At 39.9% G+C, this 23,413-nt stretch overlaps 4 protein-coding genes across 4 annotated transcripts; 1 reads left to right on the top strand and 3 right to left on the bottom strand.

The window, feature by feature from the left end:
• Positions 1-1,687: 1,687 nt before the first annotated feature.
• Positions 1,688-3,602, bottom strand: LOC131432026 (esterase E4-like). Its single transcript, XM_058598070.1, has 2 exons — positions 3,478-3,602; positions 1,688-3,423 (listed from the first exon to the last, which is right to left on the bottom strand). Exons 1-2 carry the CDS (start codon positions 3,532-3,534, stop codon positions 1,792-1,794), a joined length of 1,689 nt encoding a protein of 562 aa, XP_058454053.1. The 5' UTR covers positions 3,535-3,602; the 3' UTR covers positions 1,688-1,791.
• Positions 3,603-6,291: 2,689 nt separating this feature from the next.
• Positions 6,292-8,015, bottom strand: LOC131432035 (translocon-associated protein subunit alpha-like). Its single transcript, XM_058598080.1, has 3 exons — positions 7,771-8,015; positions 6,951-7,682; positions 6,292-6,881 (listed from the first exon to the last, which is right to left on the bottom strand). The coding sequence occupies exons 1-3, from the start codon at positions 7,832-7,834 to the stop codon at positions 6,796-6,798; spliced, it is 882 nt and encodes a 293-aa protein (XP_058454063.1). The 5' UTR covers positions 7,835-8,015; the 3' UTR covers positions 6,292-6,795.
• A 12,112-nt stretch (positions 8,016-20,127) lies between these two features.
• LOC131432054 (probable prefoldin subunit 5) lies at positions 20,128-21,243 on the top strand. Its single transcript, XM_058598103.1, has 4 exons — positions 20,128-20,445; positions 20,504-20,634; positions 20,706-20,784; positions 20,841-21,243. The coding sequence occupies exons 1-4, from the start codon at positions 20,344-20,346 to the stop codon at positions 21,021-21,023; spliced, it is 495 nt and encodes a 164-aa protein (XP_058454086.1). The 5' UTR covers positions 20,128-20,343; the 3' UTR covers positions 21,024-21,243.
• Positions 21,241-22,353, bottom strand: LOC131432046 (glutaredoxin 3-like). The gene is made up of 4 exons (XM_058598090.1): positions 22,253-22,353; positions 22,094-22,190; positions 21,612-22,034; positions 21,241-21,540 (listed from the first exon to the last, which is right to left on the bottom strand). Exons 2-4 carry the CDS (start codon positions 22,141-22,143, stop codon positions 21,363-21,365), a joined length of 651 nt encoding a protein of 216 aa, XP_058454073.1. The 5' UTR covers positions 22,144-22,190; positions 22,253-22,353; the 3' UTR covers positions 21,241-21,362.
• Between the last annotated feature and the right edge of the window lie 1,060 nt (positions 22,354-23,413).

Raw genomic sequence — 23,413 nt, forward strand, 5'->3', positions numbered from 1 at the left:
CAGTCGGAACAATTATATTTATGGTTTGGTTGGACCATAATTTTGATTCAAATCAAACAGAGATCATTGTTTTTGTTGAAGGGAGAAATTGGTTTGAAACAATCATATTCTAGCTTGAAATGAATGTAAATCAAATTTAAAAAACTACTAACTGTTTTGTTATTTTAAACATGCTCATTTTCTCTGCGTGAACTTCATTCGAAATGCATAGTTTTTACATTCATTTTATAGTATAAATAAAATTAATACCAATTCTATGTATATCACATATAGTCACAGTTTATGTGATTTTGTATCAGAGTAAGAGCAAACCGTTCAACCGATTTCTCGGTATTTATACCAGGCCGTTGGCAAGGATAAGGCGCTCAAGCAAGTGCTATCGTAGCCAACATCTGGGGCATTTGGTGGGCAATCAGAGCGCTCAGAGTATGGTAAACGAACATTCGAGCATTTTAAATCGAGTAAAATCTTAATTTCCTTATCGTAGTGATGATATTCTGATCGATAATTTGTGGGGAAGTTCGGCAAAGGGTACTGAATAAACAAGTAGTTTGTAATATCCAATTTTTTGTGAGCCATTATTCTTCATTGTTTTGGTTTTTGCAGAATGATGCTGGCCACAGTTACCTGACGTCATAGTGACATCTATACATTACTGATCATACAGACAAAAACAGACCTGGCAAAGCTGCAAACCGTTGTGAACTCTATCGTCACACGAAAAAAAGGCCTAACTAACTGCAAGTGACAGTTTCTCATTGGTTACTTTCTTTTTTACGAATTATCGGATTGATTTTATATTTGGTGCTTAAATCTTCGTATAATTTTCATGTCGAAACTACAAACTTCCGAATAATATTGGATACTGGCATCGTAATAATCGAAAGAGAAGGTAAACAAAGAGAGGCTCTCATTTGCAGTTAGGTCTTTTTGTCGCATGGCGCCCTCAGGCGATTCCACATCGAATCTCGTAGATACAAGCATGGTGTAACAAATGTCAATTCCGTGCACAGCTAAAATAGCACTGCACACCCGTACGCTTGACCGTTGTTTTTTGACAAGAAGGTCAAGTTCCACGAAAGGAATGTAATACCTAAAACAAGACGAGACAGGTGGCTTTTCACTCTTATTTTGTTTGCTCTCCATGGGCCCTGCTGAATTATTAATGATAGTCGGAGCCAAGCCTGTAACGCGAGCTGCCTTTTCTTGTCTTAGTGTAATACTAAGACATTTCTTTTACGTCCCTTCTCTGAGACACCGCAGCAACCCTGCGAGGCTTCCACCGGTAATCTTTGAAAGTGGAGTCCATTAGGTTGTAAGCAAAACCTAACTGGCGTTCCGACCGTTGAAATTTTGCCATCAATCGACTTTATCTCTAGTGCGGTGCCGAAACCGAGATGAAAGACTGAGAAACTGATATTCAAAGTTTAGTAAAGGTATAACTGTGTTAAGCTTTTGTTGATCAAATAACGTTTCGTTTCGATAACTTAAATTTAAAAGCATCGCATTCGATTATGTATCAAACAACCTCCTGCAGTTGTTTCGAGATAATCTTCCCCTTATTCGAACCAGATAAGATTAAATCATACGACAGAGCCATTAAGTATCGCATCGGATGATTGGTCGAATTACCCATTATTGACGTGGTGTTTTGCACTAAGCAATAACGCATTCTTTCAAAAACTTAATCTTTTGATTCGGTAACCAAAAACGCAGTAAACTATAATTAATCAATAATTAATCCATAATTCGCCAAACTTTTCCTGAAACATGTAAACATTCAATCTATTCCTAAGACATGGGAAACTCGAACGGGTTGTTTGCGTAGTTCGTTTCCAATCTGTTCCAGGTATCCATGCGGGCCTGGTTTGGATTGGTACCAGGTACCAAGTCCTCGTTGATTTCCAAGTATGCCATGTTTCCATTTTGTACCGGAGGCCAGTTAATGTTCTGTAGGTCCGATTCAGAGGTTGGCGTTGGATTTCCGTGTTCAGCAAAGTTGGCCCACATTCGAACCATCCTGTTCCGAACTGCAAGTGCGGGATTTCCTGGCAAGATCGGTGTAACCGGGAAGTTTGTCATAGACCACATGTACGGTAGCTCATCGGCATGAACGGCACCAGGATAATCATTCAACCGTAATAATCGCTTTACATGGTTAAGAGCGCCGTCGAAACTAAACTGATAGTAGTATGTTGGAAAAGTATTGTGCTGAGCAGTCAATCGAACAGTTTTATCAATGGCGTAGATAAATTGCTGATCCGTGTGGAACTTCGTCCATTCCAGCATTATGTCTGGTCCCAGAGGCTTATCTTCCCAGTAGAATTGGCGAATACCCTGGCTGACGGCAGTAGACGCATCTGTACCAACGGGTATGTTCCAGAAATGTGGTACAAAGAATTGAGGATTTCTTGTGAATTCATTCCAGACGGTAGAGTCAATCGTGTGCTCGAGAACCATAAACAATGATTCGGCATCGTTGTAACCAATTATGATTGGAACCTTATTGAAGGTACCAGCCTTAAGTATATCAATGGGTCTCTGCGTTAAAAAGGTCTCTTCGGGAGAGTCGGCAGGTTCAGCTGTTGGAACAAACTCAAATGGTCTAAATCCACGTGGGATGGGAATGTCGGTCCATCCTTCTTGTAGTCTGACAAAATCTCCCTTGGGCGTAAGACGTAAACGACGTAGCAAATCTTCGTTATCATTAGTTGGATAACCGAAAGCATTGGCAACTCTAAGAGCCATTTCACGTGGATTGTACTGGAATCCCCATGGTACCAAGGCAGTTCCAGATTGAGCAATTGCACGATGGAACAATCCGGTGGCCTTCGAAGACAACACCAAATAGTGTACAGCAGCTCCACCGGCACTCTCCCCGAAGATGGTCACGTTGTTCGGGTCACCTCCGAAGGCAGCAATATTATCACGAACCCATCGAAGCGCTTCCACGCAATCCTTCATACCCCAATTGCCCTGTGCATGCGAATCTCCAGTACTGAAGAAACCCAGAATTCCTAGACGATAGTTGATGGTAACAATTACTACATTTTCCGTTACCAAATGATCAGGCCCGTAAACCCACGAGTCTCCGGAACCTCCAGTAAACGATCCACCATGAATCCATACCAGAACCGGTCGCGATCCTATGATGTTTTGTGTGTACACGTTCAGGAACAAACAGTCCTCGTTTCCAGCATATCCATCACCAAATGATGATCCCGAAGGACACGAAGCTCGATGTTCACTGCCATCTTTCACACCTTCCCAACCGCTGTGCTTCACTGGATTACGGAAACGTAGCTCACCTACCGGAGGCTCAGCATAAGGAATTCCCATAAATGAGAAGTAACTACAGAAAGCCCCGCAACTAGATGTTATACCCTGTATTTCTCCTCCGGTGGTTTTAATTATTGGGTTGTTCTGCAAGTGAGCATCGTCAGCATAAATCATGAATCTTAGAAAAAAAGTACTTACCGCATCACCGTTGGCGCCGATCACCGCCAACGCCAGCAGTAATATGAGTTCGTACATCCTGTAGAGCGATATAGGAACCACTGCAGAGCCAAATCCATATGCTTGTTTTTATATAGCGATCAATGAATTCCCGAAAGGGCACTTGATAACTGCTTCATTACCTCTCGCACCTGAAGAAGGCGATAAGATTTGGATTCGGGGTGGACATATTCGAAGAGATAGCGTTGCTAGAGTGCGTCACTGCGCTACACGGGACTTTCCAAAAACAACTTAGTTGCCTGGTAGTTCGGTCATGGTTATCCTTCTCAACGATTATGGCCATAAACGCACTTTAAAAAATGGGCGTGGCTTTGAAATGCACGAATGTGGCTCGCTCGGGGTGTCGGATTTGTTTATTTATTCACTGTTCGATCATAGAAGTTATTCGAATCTAAGTAGGCTGCAAGCTAGACGATTATCTTTCCCATCGCACTATGGTTCTCCCAATTTTACCTATATGACCGTGTCTGATTATTTATGGGCCCTTCAAATTGGTTTATTTTATTGCGAAGTAATCTTGGCCGACATGAATAACATCAATAAAACACCATGTCAATAATTAAGTTGTCTATCAATTATGATTGACGATAAACGCACGATCTTATGATTCAAAAGCCAATTGAAGATGTCCGCGTTGTTGAGCGATTTACCGAGTGATCGGTAAAATGCTTTGTCAATCGATTATACCGTGCGTAGAGCAACAAAACGATTAGTTGTCTATCGAACCAGAAAATAGAAACCAATATACAACAGCTTTAACCTCCTGCAATGTGGTTGTTTCAAACCAAGATTTTTCAGAATCAAACCACAAAGCGATCTTTTAACGAGATTCTGTTTTAAACAAATGTTGGTTAACAAAAAAACTTTGGTAGAATCTGGCAATGTTTTGACACCATCTTCTTCCAGCGGTAAAAGTTTGCAGCAGAACCGACCTATGAGACACGAGCTCTAAAGTTATGAGGAGGGGGTCTTTACGAGGTCCGAATTCAGAATGCATATCGATGAATTACGAATTGTATGTACTGAAGAGCTTTGAACAGTTTCCCGTAAAAGAATGTTACATGGTCACATCCCAACATGTCTTATTGGTTTTCGCTGATGAGACAGATATCAAAAGTTTCTGTTTTCGATAGTAGTTTGCAACAGAGGATAAAAAAAAACTCGAACAACGTTTTTAGGGGGCGCAAAGCGATCCTTGAGAGCATTTTTTTGTTCGTCCTATGGAGCCCTCCGGTAAAGTTCAGCCTTTTTGTTTTGCTCACTAAACCAACGATGGGTACGGCAAATCTTATATTGCCACAGGCGCAAAATTTCCGCGGTACGCCACTGCATCATATAGTAATATGAGCTACAAACTGAAATAAATAACGGGTACAGTAAAACAAAAACCAGTTCATATGGCTATTCACACTAACATGACCAACAAATTGGAACAGTTTCGAGCACATCTTAGAAGATATTCTACGATTCTCTATGGCGGTTTGAAATTTTGAAAACTTATCACGTTGTTATGTTTGAACCGGAAGTCGGAAGCGAGTTTGATTATACGAAAATCTGATACGAATTTGTGGACCTACTACTCTCATCACATTACTGATGAAAAAAATACTCTCGATACTCCAGAATCGGAAGTTGGAAGTGAATAAAAATCGGGATATTCTTTCGGTATCTGAAAGTTTCTCAGTTGAATCTAATGTCGTTTTCGTTTTTAAACTGCAATACACCGGTACAGTGCTACACCATGGCATGAATAAACGAACAAAAATGATGAAAACATAAACAGTAACCCTTGACTACAATAAACGATTCCATTGCACAGAGCTACACCGAACTTTTGATGAGTGCTACACCAGTGGTATCGGTGCAGAAAAAGTGTGGCACTGGTGTAGTGCAATTGGTAAAAACGAACGGTTTCAGTGCAGCTTTCGTTACACCGGTGTAGTGCAATTTAAAAACGAAAACGACATAAGATGGTAAAAGTCGATTGAGCCATCTTCAAAATAAGCTACTGACATTATTTTCACTTTTGTTGGTACATATAAACCCTTTAATTCTAGAACCGGAAATCGGACCAGATGTTCAGGAACTTTGTTTTGGACCATAAGGACTTTTGAGTCTAGGTTTGAGAAAATTGGTTCAGCCATCTTCGAGAAAATTGAGTGAATATATCAACCCGTTATATAAACGACGACACCAAAAAAGGAAAGGAGCATACATTGACTCCATAAACTATTTCCGAGAGTCGCATTTTCTGAATTTAGGGAGTAAATTTGGAAAATATTGCGAAAAATAATCACTACTGGTCGCTCATTTTTAACTGACAGTCACAAAAGCGCCCAAATTTCAATCAACAGTAGCTCAGACTAAAAACTTTAGAGCGCCACCTAGCATCTAGGAACCCTGTGCTCACGAACGTCACCTATCGGAAAAATGAAGCATGACGTTTTTGCTAACATCGAAAAGCAGCATGTAAACAAGTGAAAGGACAGGTTGATGGTAATTACACCCGAAATCCCACCATTACAACACATAATGTTGCCAAAAGGGTCAGCGTTTCCCAAAGTTACATCCAGATCTTCTGGACAATAGCTGGATTACATGTATAGAAGGTTCATGACTTCCCGAAACGCAAACTGTTGCCAAGACAACCGAACCAAAATATGATGTGTAATCAAAGACTGAACATTCGTCAAAGCAGACCATCGTAAATGCCAGAACAAAAGCTTTACACCGTTATAAAAAGGATTGTCCCTAGTAAATGCTCAACAACAAAAATATTTTTAGATGTTTTCATTACGGCATCATCATGTGTAAAATAACTTAAACCAAAACAAAATTTAGCTTACGACAAAAACTCATCGCACAGGAAGTCTTTATTCGGGGAAGTTTGTGCTTCCGGTAAGGATATGATCTACTCACTGTTTGCTTCCCCAGCAGACACACGCCGCAGTCTCTTTCTCACACAAAAAGGTGATTACCTGAATTCTTAAATGGTGTTCACTCTTAAAGAGAGATGAAAAAATGAACGATTAGGTACAAAACCCTAACTTAAAATTATGATTCCAGTTTTGATGTGATTGGATGATTAGTGAAACGGTTACTGTTTCGTTAGGTAAGGATCATGCACACGTACACACGCACTCATTCGGACGAGCGACAATAATCTTGGAGGTAAACTGAAAGTAGAGCACCTCTTCGGGTCGCACAAGGAGCAGCATTATCCTATCTTAATGATCTCTCTCCTGCAATGCTAGTTTATTTCAACTGAGCACATGCAGCTCAATCGTCCGAACCAGCCGCCCGCTTTGTCTTTCGCTGTCGAGGACTTTGTTTTGGGGATACTTTGCCACCCTTGGGAGAATTTTCTGTGGAAATATGTAAAATCATTGTTATGATTACATTGTCGAGTAACGCTGTTTCATGGCAATACTTACGAATCTTTTTAAGTGTTTCGGCCGGAATCCACTCGTAATCAACATCTTTAGTATTACTAGTTCCAGTTTCCACAGTTTTCCTGACAGCCGGTGAACGCTTGCGTTTTCCGTACGATCCGAGGAATTGCTGTCCCAAGACCAACAAAAGAACCACAACTGCCGCGAGGAACACGTACAAGAAAAAGGTCTCCCCGTCCAGACCCTCATCAACTTCGGTAATTGATATGGTCTCGTTGAACACAGCTTCAGAAAATTGATTTCCGCTAGCATCCCGATAATTCAAGGCGATGTTCAAACCGAATGGTCGCCCGGCAAATGATTCCGACGGTAAGAACGAGTATGAAACAGTAGCTTCATGTCCGGGTTTAACTTCGCGATTATAAACAATAGCAGAAAAGTTCTGGATGAAGTAATTGAAATCCATCGGATATCGGAAGGAAGCTTCAACGGTTTCCACGATGAAATCGTCGCTTCCCTTGTTAGAGAATCCAACCAGAAATTCCACCGGATACCCAGCTGGAAGGTCAAGCTGAGAACCAGCTCCGGAGTACAGTGGACGCGTGAACAGTAGGAACGTATCAGCATCCGGAGACTTGGTTGTTTCTGGCTCATCTTCAGCCTCGGGTTCATCCGTATGCGTTACCGAAGCATCATCCGATTCGACCTCAACATCCAGTTCATCTTCCAATTCATCCTCGGTAGCATCAGTAGCAAAAGCCATTAGTCGGGAACCTGCAATAACAGGGGGTGTTACGACATGCCACGTATAAGCGTAAGTTTAATCTTTTCTCAGTCTCTTCCTAACAAACAACCCACTTACCACTTTCTACGGTCAGAAGAACCGCTGGTAGAACCAGCAAAGCAAAGATGAACAGTTTCTTCATTATATAGGAACGTCACCGGTTAAACTAGAAAACGTAATTCAGGCTACTTTCACGATTTACTTTTTCTCTGCGTAAACTCTGCTTTGAATAGGAGCGCGACAAACGGAAAAGTGAACAGCGAGCAAGCTCGCTAGACTGTACGAGGCACTACGAATGAAGAAAAAGCTGAAAACGTCAGTTCACGTGGAACCAAGTTGACAAACGTTGGTTATCTCTTGACAGCTAGCACGATGACAAAACATTCGCCGAGGGGTGATCAAAGTGCATTGATTACTTATCTTGAATAATTATTCCATCATTGTTTTACAGAAGGGCGATTCTTTCTACGACAACATGTTGAAACAGAAAACAACTGATGTGAGTTCCCGTATGTAAAAGTACCATTAGATCAGCATAATAATGTATTCCATGTATGATCCAGAGCATATTCTTGAACTTTTGACGGTTTCTAGTATAGTTAATTTATGGTATTCAATCTTTTATATTAAGAAATTATCGTATTTTCCATAGCATAAAGCCATAAATCAAATAAACATAGATTTCCCAGTGTAATACTAATGTAGTAGAGAAACCCGTGACAGCAAAAGCACCGTCTGGTGGAGAATGGGTGCGTAAATGCTCCTAAAATGCATGCATAAAGTTTCCTGCGCATTTAACAAAACCACAGTAGCTAATGGAAAAAAGTACACCCGTTTCTCACTAGAGGTGCAGTTAGTGTCACCGTACAGTCGGAAATCTATGTTTATTTGATTTATGATAAAGCACAGTTTTGTAGCTTAACGTGTTTACCAGCAACTGGTCTTTTTGCCGAGATCAGCAAATTGATTATATCAACCTACCGGAACCTCAATAAATAGCTTTCAGATAACCGAAATTCGGTTGTTCACAAAAGTAGTCATTTTTCATCAGTACAAAACTGAGTGATGTAAAAAAGTGCATGTGCTCATTTGTGGAATAGGTTGCAACTAAAAAATTAATTCGAATATAGCGATATGTTTCATTATACTAGAAACAAATTTGTCCAATGTTTAGCGATTATTCGTAACAAAAATTACCCCAGAGAATCCTGACGAAATCTGATTGCCTGATTTTCGCGTTAATTTTTAAAAGCCAATAAGCCATCGTTCATTATCCAGTTTTGGAAGAAATTGCAAACGATTAATTTTAACACCAGACGAAAGAGTAAACTTTTCTCTATCGTTCAATATTATGATTTATTCTCATTGAGTATCAAGTCTTTCGGAATTTCTCTCCATAGTGAATATTGATAGGTGGCTTATTGGTCGTTATCCTATGTGTTCATTTTCGGTTTTGTTTGTGTTCATTGCGTTCACTCTAATTTGAATATGTGTTAATAGATATGTAAACAAACCTGTGGGGCTCGTTCTTTCTTTAAAAAATACAGTTTAACCTTTGAGTTGCTACTACTATTTTAATTAACAAATTTTGCTTATATACTACAAGTTAGAACAGACTTACGTCTAATGTTAATTCTTAATTTATTCCGCGCTTGCGCATAAGCCTGAATTTCGTGTTTCTTACCTCCCTAGGCTTGTGCGCATGCGTGGTTATGCTATAAGGAAGAGAGAGAACACAGGCATTCAACGACCCCTTATTTCCTTCTTTTCCTTACATTGCCCAGCTTGCGATCCCAACTATGACAAGTTAAATCCAGCTGTTTCTCCTCCCTTCAAGGAGGTCATTCACTTGTCTCGAGGCATGTGTTTTATGCTATTCCTTCCTTCTTCGAGGAGGTCATAGCCTTGCTCGAGATAAGTGCTTACATTATTTTATTTTAGCCCTTTAAACGACGACATCGGTCGTTGCTCTTATTTCTAACGGATTTTATGATTCGATGTCGTAACCCGGGAGCTCGACGATGCGGGAGATTTCATTTCTCGCTAGCTTAAATTTAGAATCCTAGTATGGGATTTAAATCTAGGCACGCTGGTGAAACTGTCAGCCACATTTCCAACCCCCGTAAATCCACCACATCGATTTACAAATACCGTGGCTGATATTAATCGTTTCTCGTTAATGTAGGATATAATGGTGCAGTTCTTCTTTCCTCTATTTGAACGCTTTCACATTCGCCTGAGTTATTTATTTCGTTCCTATCTGCCTCTTGTTGAGACCTTCGCAACGAGTTTCTATGAGACAAGAAAGTAGTCAGTGAATCCCAAAATGAAGCAATTAACTGCCACCCTAATCCATAAATATCGTACAATATACGCCCATGCATTATTGTGTCTACCACAAACTTCAATATTCTCCCTATCATGTAAATTCCTAAGAATGTAGAAGTTAAATTTCCCAGCCATGTCGTCCAAGATATTAATTTTTCCCAATATCTATTCAGAGCGTTCTCTATCACTCTTTCCGATACTAAGGCGTCAAAATTATATCCTTGTAGGTTTGGTTGTTGACTCGCTAAAATTTTATGAAGTACATTTGAAGCGATTCTTTTTTCTCCTTGATCATAAATCATATTACGCATCTTTTCAATGCTATCGGCATCATAAACTCCGCTTTGCATTAGGCTTGGTAGCGGCGTATACGTCCACGTCGTGACTATGTCAGTAGTTAATTTATTTGGCGACGTCGTTTCTCTCAAACGACCATCTGTAGTATACCATCTTCCGCCAAACATATACTTCGCAGGAAGGATTGGTGTACAATCTATTTCGGTTCCCCTCATTTGAAGGATTCTTGAAACTGGAGCTAAATACATTTCAGTCCCGTTATACTTTACTGGGATTTCCTGATAACATCGCTCCGCTGTTCTATGCGTGACATAGACAGGTTTGCATTCCAGAATGTGTAAAACCTCTCCTGCTACAACAGCTGTGTATCCAGATCGCTTCACTATCCCTGAAACGAACTCCGTTGGATTGAGCCGAGCTAGAGTCAGTTTTGTCTCCATTATTGTCTTGTCAACCTTGCACATTTCTGTCATAATTGTATTATAGATTTCCTCAAACTTTTGCCCAATGTAGCTCTCTACTAGCGTGATTTTTGAGTTAAAGTAAGTAAACAAGTCATAATTTTTTCCATTCGGACGTCTTTTGAATGGCGATTTGAATTCTGTTTCTTCTAGGATCAATATTCTCGGATGATCGGTTTTGTAACCATTGTATCCACATATACGAGTTGGATCTCTGGTTCTGACGGAAAATACATGTGAGTCTGAAATAGCGCTATACACGGCTTGCGTATTTCTTTTCTTACCAGCATCCACAGTTTTATTTACCATTCCTTGATAAATTACTTCGAATTCATCGTCTTCGCAACGTTTATCGCCGTTTATATCCCATGTCATATATCCTTGTTCCCCGTCTAAACATTTCCCTTGGGAGTATGTACAAACTATTCCGTTGCGTAGTGTTATCTGATCATTTTCATAATCCACAGAACTTGTATAGTCGTACAATGAAATTGCATACTCATAGTAAACCAATGCGTCTACCCAGGTGTAAAATGGTGTTCGGTAAATTCCACCCTTACACGAGCTTCCTTGTACATGACCGATTATTAGTACTTCTCCATGAGTCGTTCCGTTTCTCTTGACCTCGTTAATTCTAGTCTCTTGAGTCAAACGTACTGAATTCAGTAAGTGAGTTATTCTGCACTCTTCATTCGTGAATTCCTTAACCGAATGAGAATAGCCATATTGATAGTCCGACGTGTGAGAATGCATCCCACAATGTCGTATAGATCTTTTCAAGATGACTTTACATTGATACGCATGAGCAGATCCTTTTGCATTTTTTTGTAAAACTTGTATTGGAACTTCTATTGTCGTTAAATTATTTGTCGGTGGAAAACATGGTGCTACGTCCAGCAACGAATATGTAGTTATATTTATCTCCGGATTCGCACAATCGTATGCAATCAATCCAGCAGCAATGGTTCCAAATGCTTGACATATTATCATCATCAAAGCTAAGGCTGCCAAACAAATATTTTTCAATTTTGTATTCTGTCTTCGGGTTGGTCTTTTGTTACTAGACTCGATGGCAATTTTCTGTTGGTTGTTTCCTTCCATTTGTGAGACCTCCACTTCATCTTGAGTGTCGGTACTTATTTTTGGTTCACTAGACTTTACGTCTAGCACCGATAATTTAACTGTAGGTTTTACTACTGTTCCTTTTTGTGTTTTTATGACGGCGGACCTAATTATACCGTCTTTAGCGCGTCGTACTTCAACCACGAGACCCTTTATCCATTTTCCTTTTCTCTCTTCATCCGGAAAAATTACTATGTCTCCTAGCTTTAGAGAGGTCGATGACTCTTGCCATTTTGGTCTCCTAGCGAGGTTTGGTAAATATTCTCTTACCCATCGGCACCAATATTCTTTCGTAATTTGCTGCACTCTTTTCCATTGCTGTCGAGTAGCTTCTGCCTTTGAGACGTCGTTTAAATTTGGTTCGGCCTCCCCTGAGCATCCCAATAAAAAATGATTTGGCGTCAACGCTTCATCATCTTCTGATTCGATAGGAATATGCGTTAACGGTCGGCTGTTGATGATAAACTCAATTTCTATTAACACACTTCGTAATATATCTTCAGGCATAGTTGTTTGAAGTGAAGGCATTATACTTTTAACTTCTTTTATCATTCTTTCCCATACTCCACCAAAATGCGGAGCGGATGGCGGGTTGAAAAACCATTCTATTCCATCACCTGCCAGCCTTTCTTGAATCTTTTTTAATTCGTTATTTGCACCTATGAAATTGGTACCATTGTCGCTGTAAAGTTGTGAAATTTTTCCTCTTCTGTGTATTACATTTTTCAGACACACAAAAAAGGCGTCAGTGCTTAAGTTATTCGCTACTTCAATATGAACAGCACGTGTTGATAAACAAGTAAACAACGCACCCCATCTTTTTTCCGTTCTTCTTCCAATCGAAACTGTCATTGGACCGAAGTAATCAACTCCGGTGAAGGTAAACGGTTTTACGTTCGCATTCAGCCGACATATTGGTAATGATGCCATTCTGGGTAGATTAGGTCGAGCTCTTTCGTTCCTGCACCTTTGACATGCACCTTTTGTCCTTTTCATCGAGGCTCGAATGTCAACTACCCAGTACCTTTGTCTAACTGCAGCAATTGCTGCGTCCATTTTTTTGTGAAAAAATTTCTCGTGATAAAATTGTAATATCAAATAAGTTGCATGATGCTTCTTCGGTAATATAATAGGATATCTAGTACCGTACGGAAGCATAGTTGCATTTTCGATCCTGCTTTTCGACTTCATTAATCCATCTGTATCTAAGAATGGCGTTAAGTTTATTATTTTACTTGATTTATCTATCGGAAAGTCCGAGTGTAATTTTCTCATTTCATCCGGATACGCTTCCCACTGTGCCTTTCGTAGTATAATATTTTCTGCTCGATCTAAAACTTCTTTTGTAACGATCCGTTCGTAAGATTCATTTTTAATTTTTGATCTCAATATGTCGACATAAATCAGGATTCTTCCTACGGCTCGTTTAGCACGTTTCCAGTTCGAACACCAATCGATGTTTATAAATTCAAATTTCGTGAAATTAGTTTCTTTGACTAAGTTCACTACTTTTATATCTTCCTTGGTATTCAACTTGATCGGTCTAAGAGGCCACAATTTTTCATCTTCTTTCAAAAATGTTGGACCATTCTTCCATATGGATTCTCTTTCTGTTGATTTTGTAGCTTCATCGGCTGGATTATTCTTCGAGTTCACCCATCTCCATTGCGTCATCGATGTGCATTCTAGAATCTCGCTAATTCTTAGGCCGACAAACTGCTTGTATTCTCTGGGATCAGATTGAATCCAGGACAAGACTACCGTCGAGTCTGTCCAATATATTACCTTTTCTACCTTAAGTCGCAGACTCTTTAAAACGGTTTCAGTTAACCTAGTTCCTAAGACCGCGGCCTGTAGTTCCAGTCTGGGAATTGATAAGAGTTTAGTTGGCGCGACTCTGGCCTTCGCAGCTATTATGGTTACGTCGACTCGGTCATCAAATATTGTTCGCATATAAACAACCGCTGCAAATGCTCTATCCGAAGCGTCAACAAACGTATGTATCTCTCTTTTTACTCCTTCTGAGAGATAAGAATAACATCTTGGAAATTTGATTCCTTTTAGACTGTCAATTCGCTTTTCCTATTTGCTCCATTCCATATACATTGGTTCGGGGATTTTATCGTCCCAGCCGATCCCTAATTTCCATAAGTCTTGGATCAATATTCGGCTTTTAATTGTTACATTAGATATCAAACCTAATGGGTCATAAACGCTCATGCTGGCGGATAGTAATTGTCTCTTAGTAGGCCATTCAGGTAAGTCTGACATCTTTACTCGATATCTTATGGTGTCATCGACGACGTTCCAATAGACACCTAAAACCTTTTCATAAGATTGCTCGTCATCGCCTAGCACGATTTCTTCCTTATGCATAATTTTGTCCTCAGACAATGAGTTTTTCAAATCTTTGGAATTTGTTACAAAATTCCTTATATTAAAATGTCCGTGTGCGTGAATCTTTATTACATTTCCCACAGTTTCCTTAGCCTCATCTATTGAATCGAAACTGTCGAGATAATCATCCACATAGTGGTTTTCAATTATCGCAGTTACCGCCTTTGGATAATCGATTTGGAATTTAATGGCATTTTGGTTTTTAACGTATTGTGCACACGACGGTGAGCACGTTGCACCAAAAGTCATTACTTGCACGACGTACACACACATATCCTCTTCTTCTGCAAATCTATACAGAAAACGTTGAGAGTTTTGATCGTCCTTTTTAATTTTAACTTGGTGAAACATTTCCTGAATATCACCAGTGACCGCAAGTTTCCCTTCCCTGAATCTAATTAAAATACTTAATAAAGACGTAGTTGCGTCAGGCCCTGAAAGTAGTTTGGAATTCAAGGATTGTCCTTTTATAATTGCGGCTGCGTCAAACACTAGCCTCGGTTTTCGAGGAATTTTATTTGGATTTGTAACTGAAAAATGCGGTATGTAGAATGTTCGTCTTGAATCTTGCATTAACTCTTCTCGGTTTAATTTTCTTACGTATGCCTTTGATTCATACTCCAATATTTTATCATTATACCACCTTCGCAACTCAGGATTTTCACGCATCCTTTTCTCTTGTCCCTTTAGTCTGCTTAAGGCAACTTGATAACTATCTGGGAGCGACACGTTATCTTCTTTCCATAATAGTCCTATTTCATATTGACCATTTGTATAATTAATCGTGTCTTTCATAATTTGTAAAGCTCTTTCGTCTTGCTTAGACATGAGAGGCTTACTCGGTACCATAACGCCAAATTCTTCAGTCGAGAAATAACTACGCATCATTTCCTTCATGGATTTTTCTTCGGAAGTCTCGTCATTATTAATCATCATTAAAAAGTTATTTTGTTTTCGATCGTCCATTTGTGTCCCGTATATTACCCATCCAATTTTAGTTTTCTGAGCTATCGGCTCATTAAATCTTCCTGAACGAGTATCGATAGCACGCATGATATTAGAATGCGGTAATCCTATCAGAAGTTTTGGTTTCTCGTTTCCGTAATCACTAAATTCAACATCTGAGAGGTAAGGATAACTTTTTACCAGTTGCTTCTTCCGAATGGATTGCGTAGGCAGAGACATTTCCTTTAATGTTCGTACCTTTTCTAACAGATACGTCTTCCCCTTGTAGCCCTTAATTCGAACTGATATTTCCTCGCTACCTTTGTCTACTTGCTCTTCGCCATTTGTCCAAGACAACGTTAACGGTTTCTGTTTTCCGCTTATTCCAAGCTGTCTGGCAACTTCCTCTAAAATTAATGTTGTTGACGAACCTGGGTCTAAAAACGCTAGTACGTCAACCTGTTTATCATTATTTTTCAATGTTACTGGTATAATCTGATACAAAACCTTTCCCTTCTCCTCATGATAATGAACTTTTTCGGCCTCCTTCTCTTTTTTCTCAGAGACCAGGATTGAGTTCTCTGAATTTTGATGTATCAGTGTATGATGTTTACCTGTACATCCTTTTACCTCACACCTTTTCTTGAAAAGGCACGTTTTCAATCGATGATTGGCATAGTTGCAGCAATTGAAGCATGCTTTATGCTTTATGAGTATGGCTTTTCTTTCTTCTACATTTGACTTCAAGAACGTAGGGCATTCTGTTGTTTTGTGTTGTTTATTACAGGCAAAACAAGATACCTTTCTTTTGTTAGTATCGAAACTTTGATGCGTATAAACCTTATCTTTAGGTTTCATTTGTTTATCAGTTCTCAATTTCGACTCTGTTAGTTCCTGTGCAATTCTTTGTTGAGGCCTCAACCATTGGAGAAGATCCTCTAGTGTTGGAATTTCATAAGGATGTGCTTCTGATGCAGTATCCTTACGATCAATTTCCTTTCGAGCCCAGTCTTGTCTTAGATTAAATGGCAATTTGTCTAAGATTTCATCTATCAGGGCTTGATCTTGCATATATCCTAAAGAGTTCGTTATCTTTATGTTTGTAACGAGATTATCAATCGTCGTTACAAACTCTATGACACTTTTTGGAACTTCCATTCTAGGATTCTTCAGTTCCTTTACTTCGTTTCTGAAAAGTTTATATATTTTCTGTTGGTTACCAAAGTTTTCCTTTAAGGTAGCCATTATCTTTGGAACATTTTTGCTATCTAGCAATAGAGGTTCCACAATTTTTAATGCATCACCCTTAAGATGCTTCTGGAGACGAGTCAAATTTTCTAAGTTAGAAAACTCGCCTTCTTTTGTTGTCTCCTTAAACGTGTTCTCGAATTTGGACCAAACTTTAAATGATCCATCGAAATAGGGCAACTCCATCAGAGATTGCCTTGCAAACATCCTTACCATTTTTGCGGTCGCGTCTTCGGAACCGCCCTTGGACACACCTGGCTTGGATGATGATGCACCTTTCATGTTATTTGCTAGATCGGCAAAAAACTCTCTTTGGCATCGAAACATCTCTTCTGACTGTCTCAGGAGACCCTTGCTCGATTCTTCTGATGATCGTCTTAAATTGGCGACCTCACCTTCAAGCGCTTTTATTTGCGCCTTTATTATCGTACATTTTGGGCAAGCCCAAAACTCAGCCTTAGTTGGAATATGATCCAACCGCACACAGACGATATGAAACCATCTGTCGCAGTCGTCACAACAGACCATATTGTCTGCTGAGTCGGGGTTATCGCACAGCTGGCAATGTCCCTTTTTATTCTGTTTGTATTTAATCCCTCCCGACGCCATGTTCTCTCTCTTACCTTGTTTTCTTTTAACAATTAAGATGATCTAGTAGTGCGATGGCTTCCGTTTTCCGGCTGCTCGGCGACTGCTTCTGAATCCGGGTGTGCGATTTTAGTGCGCCTGTCTTAGGCCGCACTACACTTTATACGCTAACTTGCGTATTGACTTGGAACAAATGTTCGATTTTAGTGCGCCTGACTTAGGCCGCACTACACTTTATACGCTAATTTGCGTATTGACTTGGAACAAATGTTCGCCTTTTAGTGCGCCTGACTTAGGCCGCACTACACTTTATACGCTAATTTGCGTATTGACTTGGAACAAATGTTCGATTTTAGTGCGCCTGACTTAGGCCGCACTACACTTTATACGCTAACTTGCGTATTCACTTGGAACAAATGTTCGCTTTTTAGTGCGCCTGGCTTAGGCCGCACTACACTTTATACGCTAACTTGCGTATTCACTTGGAACAAATGTTCGCTTTTTAGTGCGCCTGACTTAGGCCGCACTACACTTTATACGCTAACTTGCGTATTGACTTGGAACAAATGTTCGCTTTTTAGTGCGCCTGACTTAGGCCGCACTACACTTTATACGCTAACTTGCGTATCACTTAGAACAAATGTTCGCTTTTTAGTGCGCCTGACTTAGGCCGCACTACACTTTATACGCTAACTTGCGTATCACTTAGAACGAATGTTCGATTTTTAGTGCGCCTGACTTAGGCCGCACTACACTTTATACGCTAACTTGCGTATCACTTAGAACAAATGTTCGCTTTTTAGTGCGCCTGACTTAGGCCGCACTACACTTTATACGCTAACTTGCGTATTCACTTGGAACAAATGTTCGCTTTTTAGTGCGCCTGACTTAGGCCGCACTACACTTTATACGCTAACTTGCGTATCACTTAGAACGAATGTTCGATTTTTAGTGCGCCTGACTTAGGCCGCACTACACTTTATACGCTAACTTGCGTATCACTTAGAACAAATGTTCGCTTTTTAGTGCGCCTGACTTAGGCCGCACTACACTTTATACGCTAACTTGCGTATTCACTTGGAACAAATGTTCGCTTTTTAGTGCGCCTGACTTAGGCCGCACTACACTTTATACGCTAACTTGCGTATTCACTTGGAACAAATGTTCGCTTTTTTAGTGCGCCTGACTTAGGCCGCACTACACTTTATACGCTAACTTGCGTATCACTTAGAACGAATGTTCGATTTTTAGTGCGCCTGACTTAGGCCGCACTACACTTTATACGCTAACTTGCGTATCACTTAGAACAAATGTTCGTTCACTTTTCAGGTCTTAGAAGACCTGGGTAGCACTTTAACTGGTAAACTCTTTTTTTGGCTTGTCCTCTCTGGATGAAGCCACCAAACAATGTGGGGCTCGTTCTTTCTTTAAAAAATACAGTTTAACCTTTGAGTTGCTACTACTATTTTAATTAACAAATTTTGCTTATATACTACAAGTTAGAACAGACTTACGTCTAATGTTAATTCTTAATTTATTCCGCGCTTGCGCATAAGCCTGAATTTCGTGTTTCTTACCTCCCTAGGCTTGTGCGCATGCGTGGTTATGCTATAAGGAAGAGAGAGAACACAGGCATTCAACGACCCCTTATTTCCTTCTTTTCCTTACATTGCCCAGCTTGCGATCCCAACTATGACAAGTTAAATCCAGCTGTTTCTCCTCCCTTCAAGGAGGTCATTCACTTGTCTCGAGGCATGTGTTTTATGCTATTCCTTCCTTCTTCGAGGAGGTCATAGCCTTGCTCGAGATAAGTGCTTACATTATTTTATTTTAGCCCTTTAAACGACGACATCGGTCGTTGCTCTTATTTCTAACGGATTTTATGATTCGATGTCGTAACCCGGGAGCTCGACGATGCGGGAGATTTCATTTCTCGCTAGCTTAAATTTAGAATCCTAGTATGGGATTTAAATCTAGGCACGCTGGTGAAACTGTCAGCCACAAAACCACTGATAGCTGTCAAAAGGATGAACTTGATTCATCGGCAGTTCATTGGTAGTTCATTCGAGTGGTCATCATGCAAAACCTACTTGCTCTGTGAATGAATCATGAAGTTTCACTGTTGTTGGTTTCGCTTTCATACATCTAGGTGATAGTGAAAATGTTTAGATCATCATAAATTTCAAAATATTTTCTTTGTACTCCCCTTTTATGCATTTTGATCAAATTGGAATATTTCGATCGAATGTAAAAAATCCATTTGAATAAGCAGTTCAGTCAAGTTTGTAATGATAACTTGAATTCGATCGAAATAGAGAATGCAATGTTTTTTTTATGATAATTGTTCTCAGATTTTGCACAGACCTATTTCTGGTTCGATCACAGATTATTTTAAAAAATGACCTGGCAACTCTGGTCATAATATCGTTTTTCATTGGATCCTCTCGCTTGGTGCCAGTGTTTTGCACTTAGATTAGAGCATTCATACGGTTTGCTCGCTTTCTGTCCGTAAAAGAAAATGGGTGCTGAATAGTAGCCCGCGAATTGCCCCGAAACTGCATTTTTGTGCGGTGCAAATCAATGAAAACTCTGTAAGAAAATAGGAACGTCCAACGTCTTTTAAATCAATAAGGACCGGTCAACGGTTCATTGTTCAGCTATTTTCAATGTGACGAGCCCCGTTGGACTAGTTTTACTGGAGAATTTTGGAAGTTACAAAGTACTCAAATTTTAAATGTTTCAAATGCTGGACTGCACGAAAAGTGCCCGAATTGAGACGAACACCCCACGAGTGAATTCAATAAAAAACGACATATGTTTCGTGCACGATTGGACAGATTATTTGGAAAGAGCTAGGCAAAACTGTTTCGGAGGAGTATGGATCGAAAAACGCGGGAGTTGTTCTTGCTTCGGGATTTACTATTCGAAAATTGAACCGACAAAGCATTAGCTACCGTAATTCAATTTACCCAAAAATGAGTATCAGCTCACATCTTGTGCTGCATAGAGATTAACTTACGTTTTACGTGTAATAAAATTTTTCCGTGTAGCAGCAATTGTCAAATTGACGTCGAAAGCAGCATTTTTATAAAAAGAATAACGAAACTTTTCTTCAACATTCTCTTTCTTCTCTGTACGCTGATGGTATTTCGGAAAGCATAAATAGACCCATATCCGGAAAATAATATATCCCCTGTGCGGCACATCCAAAGAGTTTGTATATTTTCGTGTGATATTGTACCTGTTCCGAAAGGCACGCAGCGACATGTCCGCAATATCTGCCACCGAGAAGCCGCAGATGCAGCAGATCGATTTGAATACTCTTAACCTGCAGCAATTGACACAGTTAAAAAATCAACTCGATCAGGTAAAAATGTGAGTTCTAGCGTGGGTGGATCACATTCGAATATTGGCCTATCTTTCAGGAATTGACACTGTTCCAAGAATCGCTGCAGACACTCAAAATGGCTCGAGTGAAATATTCTGGTTCGAAGGAAGCACTGGAACAGTTCAAACCAGACTGGAACGAAAAACAGATTTTAGTGCCCCTGACAGGGTAAGATCCGCTCGTAGAATATGAATTCGAGGTAAAAGCGATTGTTTGATATGATTTTTTTTTTCACTCAGGAGTATGTATGTCCCAGGCACAATCAAAGATGCGAACAATGTGATCATTGATATCGGGACAGGATATTATGTAGAAAATGTAAGCTTTCTTTTGGAAATGTTTCACTGAATTTTTAATAATGTTGTTTCTTCTAGGATTTGGAAAGTGCGAAAGATCTCTTCAAACGACGAGTGGACTTCGTTCAGAAGCAAATGGAAAAAATTGAGGTTCTAGGCATGGAAAAATCTAAAATTAGAGATGCAATTCGTGAAGTGATGGAAATTAAACTGCTCCAGCTTGAGAAAGAATTGCAGAAACAACGGGAGGGAACGGAATGAACTAGTTCTACATGCTATGATTCCGTGCAACTTAACACGCAACAGTTAACTGTATTTGGCTCCTAATCTATTCGATCATACGGAATTAAGCTTCAGAATGCATTCTCCAAAAACGTTGGTGAAAGACAGCCGATGGTCCTTTTATCCCATTCACATTTCGTCATTTCCCGTCTGAAAATACACTGAGCATTTATTAATACGAATAACAAAAAAAAACAATTTTCAATCCTATTTTTATTCATCCCCCACTAGTTAGAAAGGAAGTTCTACTAAGATGCAGAAAACAGAAACAATTCGAAGACAAACATAGCTGCATCGTAGTGCGAGAAGATCTACTGTCTAGGCACTGAGAGTTGCATTCAACTCTCCGGCGGCTAGCAGCTCTTTGATGATGTCTAGGCCACCAATTAGTTCTCCCTTGACGTAGACCTGAGGGTACGTCGGCCAATCAGAATACGTCTTCAACCCTTGCCGTACCTCTTCATCGGTTAGAATGTCAAATGTTTCATACGTAACACTACAGAGGAAGAATACGAAATTAAGTTGTTAGAAATTCAAATTAGTATCAGATAACGCAAACCTACTGACCCTGTTTCGTTGATGATTGCTATCAGCTGTTTGGAAAAGCCGCACCGGGGAACATTGCGGTCACCCTTCATGAAAATCATTACATTGCATTGGTTGATCAACGATTTCAACCGATCCTCCAGGGTTCCCTCGGTAATATCGGAGTTAGATGCACCGGAAAACTTTCGACACTTGGTTGTAAGAGCAGCAATATCTACACCATCAATTCGATCTACTGCGGTGCCTGCTCGGAAAAAGATCACCGTTGGAACTGCTTCTATCTGATGTTTCAAAGCCACTTCGGATAAATCTTCCGCGGGTACGTCTAAGAACTGAATTCCTCCATACACGGACTGCTTTGCCAATTCCGACATGACTGAAAGGATTTGTTTACACTGTTCCGCCCATTCTGCCGAGAATAACGCCACGGACACTGCTGACGACCTGTAAATCGTACTTACCATGAAGAAGCGCGCTAAACTCAAAAACTCAGAAAAACTTACCCGATCAGCTTGTTATATTGCTCAACACTGGTCACGGTAATCACGCTCATGCTGGTGGTACTACTAGTGGTTCCTATTTTCACGAACAATCTTTCTTCTAAATAAATTCAAAACTAATACTTGTCAGTCCCTTCGACCCGATAAGGAACGCATAAAAACCTGCTAGAAAATTCGAGGTAGATGAGAACACCAAACAAAAAATATCGAGTATCTCTGGTCGTCTGAACGATAGTTTTCCCAATATCGATGAAAGGTTAAAAAGCAGCAGCTGTCATAATTCGACACATTAAAAACTCATTTGACAGATATTGCGGATCACTTCCCCTGTGCTAAACCACTGACGAGATTAACACACGATGTATACACGCTTCTAAAAAGTTGCTCAGAATTCGAGTACTAATAAAGACATCATATTGTCTAGATATCCTATCACTACTATCACCCACTTGTACGCGGTGGACAGATTTATCCCCAGACGGCTGGCTATGTTTGCCAGACATTTTTGCCGGAATTCTGCCAGAATTCCGGCAAAAGTCTGGCAACAATGCAACAACCGTTTCCGGGGGAGAATTTCGCCTAGCGGTTATTAACGGTTCTGTTTCTGTCGTATTTTTGCCATATAAGATTGGCAGAACCGGTTTGAATCGGTTTTAAATTATTAACGTCTTGGTTAATTATGGAAAATGTTAACATTACTTTCTCACTACCAAACATACATATTTCAATCTCATTTACCTCGTCTCAAGATTTGGTTTTTGTATGTGCATGCGGGATTGTCGAATATCAAATGAAGCCGAATAAGAAAAAGAAAAAAAAGAAGGAAGAGAGAAATAAACAAGACACATACGGCGAGATAATGACGCAATTTCGTCTGACAGTTGCCAGAATTCCTCACAAGCGGGCACTATCACTTTTCACGAACAATTCCCAAGCAACATACTTTTTTGCGAGCATGGTCCTCAAGCGAGTCCACATTGAATCTCGTACAAAGATATATGTTAAATTCTTTCGAGCCAAAATAGCAGCACTGCGCACCCATTCAATTGACATGATATGTTCAATGTGGCACCGTGCGATGGCGTTACTGAACTGAAATCACATCTGGATCTAAGCTGAGAGGGTCTTGATTTCAAATGGAAACGTCAAAAATTGAGAAGTTACCATCAATGATAATGAGTAACGTGAAGTTTAACGTAAGAACTCGTTTTCTTAGTTACTATTCGAGAAATAAATCTAAAACTCTTAATAAACATTTGTCGCAACAGCCGTACTTTTATTTCGTTCTTTAAATTTTACTAGAAGCAGAAAATATCGGAAGAA

This window comes from Malaya genurostris, chromosome 1 (assembly GCF_030247185.1).
Source record: "Malaya genurostris strain Urasoe2022 chromosome 1, Malgen_1.1, whole genome shotgun sequence".
Classification (NCBI taxonomy): Eukaryota; Metazoa; Arthropoda; class Insecta; order Diptera; family Culicidae; genus Malaya; species Malaya genurostris.

Coding starts and splice junctions, on each gene's coding strand:
- LOC131432054 (XM_058598103.1), top strand. CDS start 20,344: ATGTCCGCAATATCTGCCACCGAGAAGCCGCAGATGCAGCAGATCGAT. Junction 20,446..20,503: donor TAAAAAATCAACTCGATCAG/GTAAAAATGTGA, acceptor CCTATCTTTCAG/GAATTGACACTGTTCCAAGA. Junction 20,785..20,840: donor CAGGATATTATGTAGAAAAT/GTAAGCTTTCTT, acceptor TGTTTCTTCTAG/GATTTGGAAAGTGCGAAAGA.
- LOC131432026 (XM_058598070.1), bottom strand. CDS start 3,534: ATGTACGAACTCATATTACTGCTGGCGTTGGCGGTGATCGGCGCCAAC. Junction 3,424..3,477: donor TCGGCGCCAACGGTGATGCG/GTAAGTACTTTT, acceptor GCTCACTTGCAG/AACAACCCAATAATTAAAAC.
- LOC131432046 (XM_058598090.1), bottom strand. CDS start 22,143: ATGAGCGTGATTACCGTGACCAGTGTTGAGCAATATAACAAGCTGATC. Junction 22,035..22,093: donor CAATATAACAAGCTGATCGG/GTAAGTTTTTCT, acceptor TACGATTTACAG/GTCGTCAGCAGTGTCCGTGG. Junction 21,541..21,611: donor GCAATCATCAACGAAACAGG/GTCAGTAGGTTT, acceptor CTTCCTCTGTAG/TGTTACGTATGAAACATTTG.
- LOC131432035 (XM_058598080.1), bottom strand. CDS start 7,834: ATGAAGAAACTGTTCATCTTTGCTTTGCTGGTTCTACCAGCGGTTCTT. Junction 7,683..7,770: donor TCTTCTGACCGTAGAAAGTG/GTAAGTGGGTTG, acceptor CTGTTATTGCAG/GTTCCCGACTAATGGCTTTT. Junction 6,882..6,950: donor CGAAACACTTAAAAAGATTC/GTAAGTATTGCC, acceptor ATATTTCCACAG/AAAATTCTCCCAAGGGTGGC.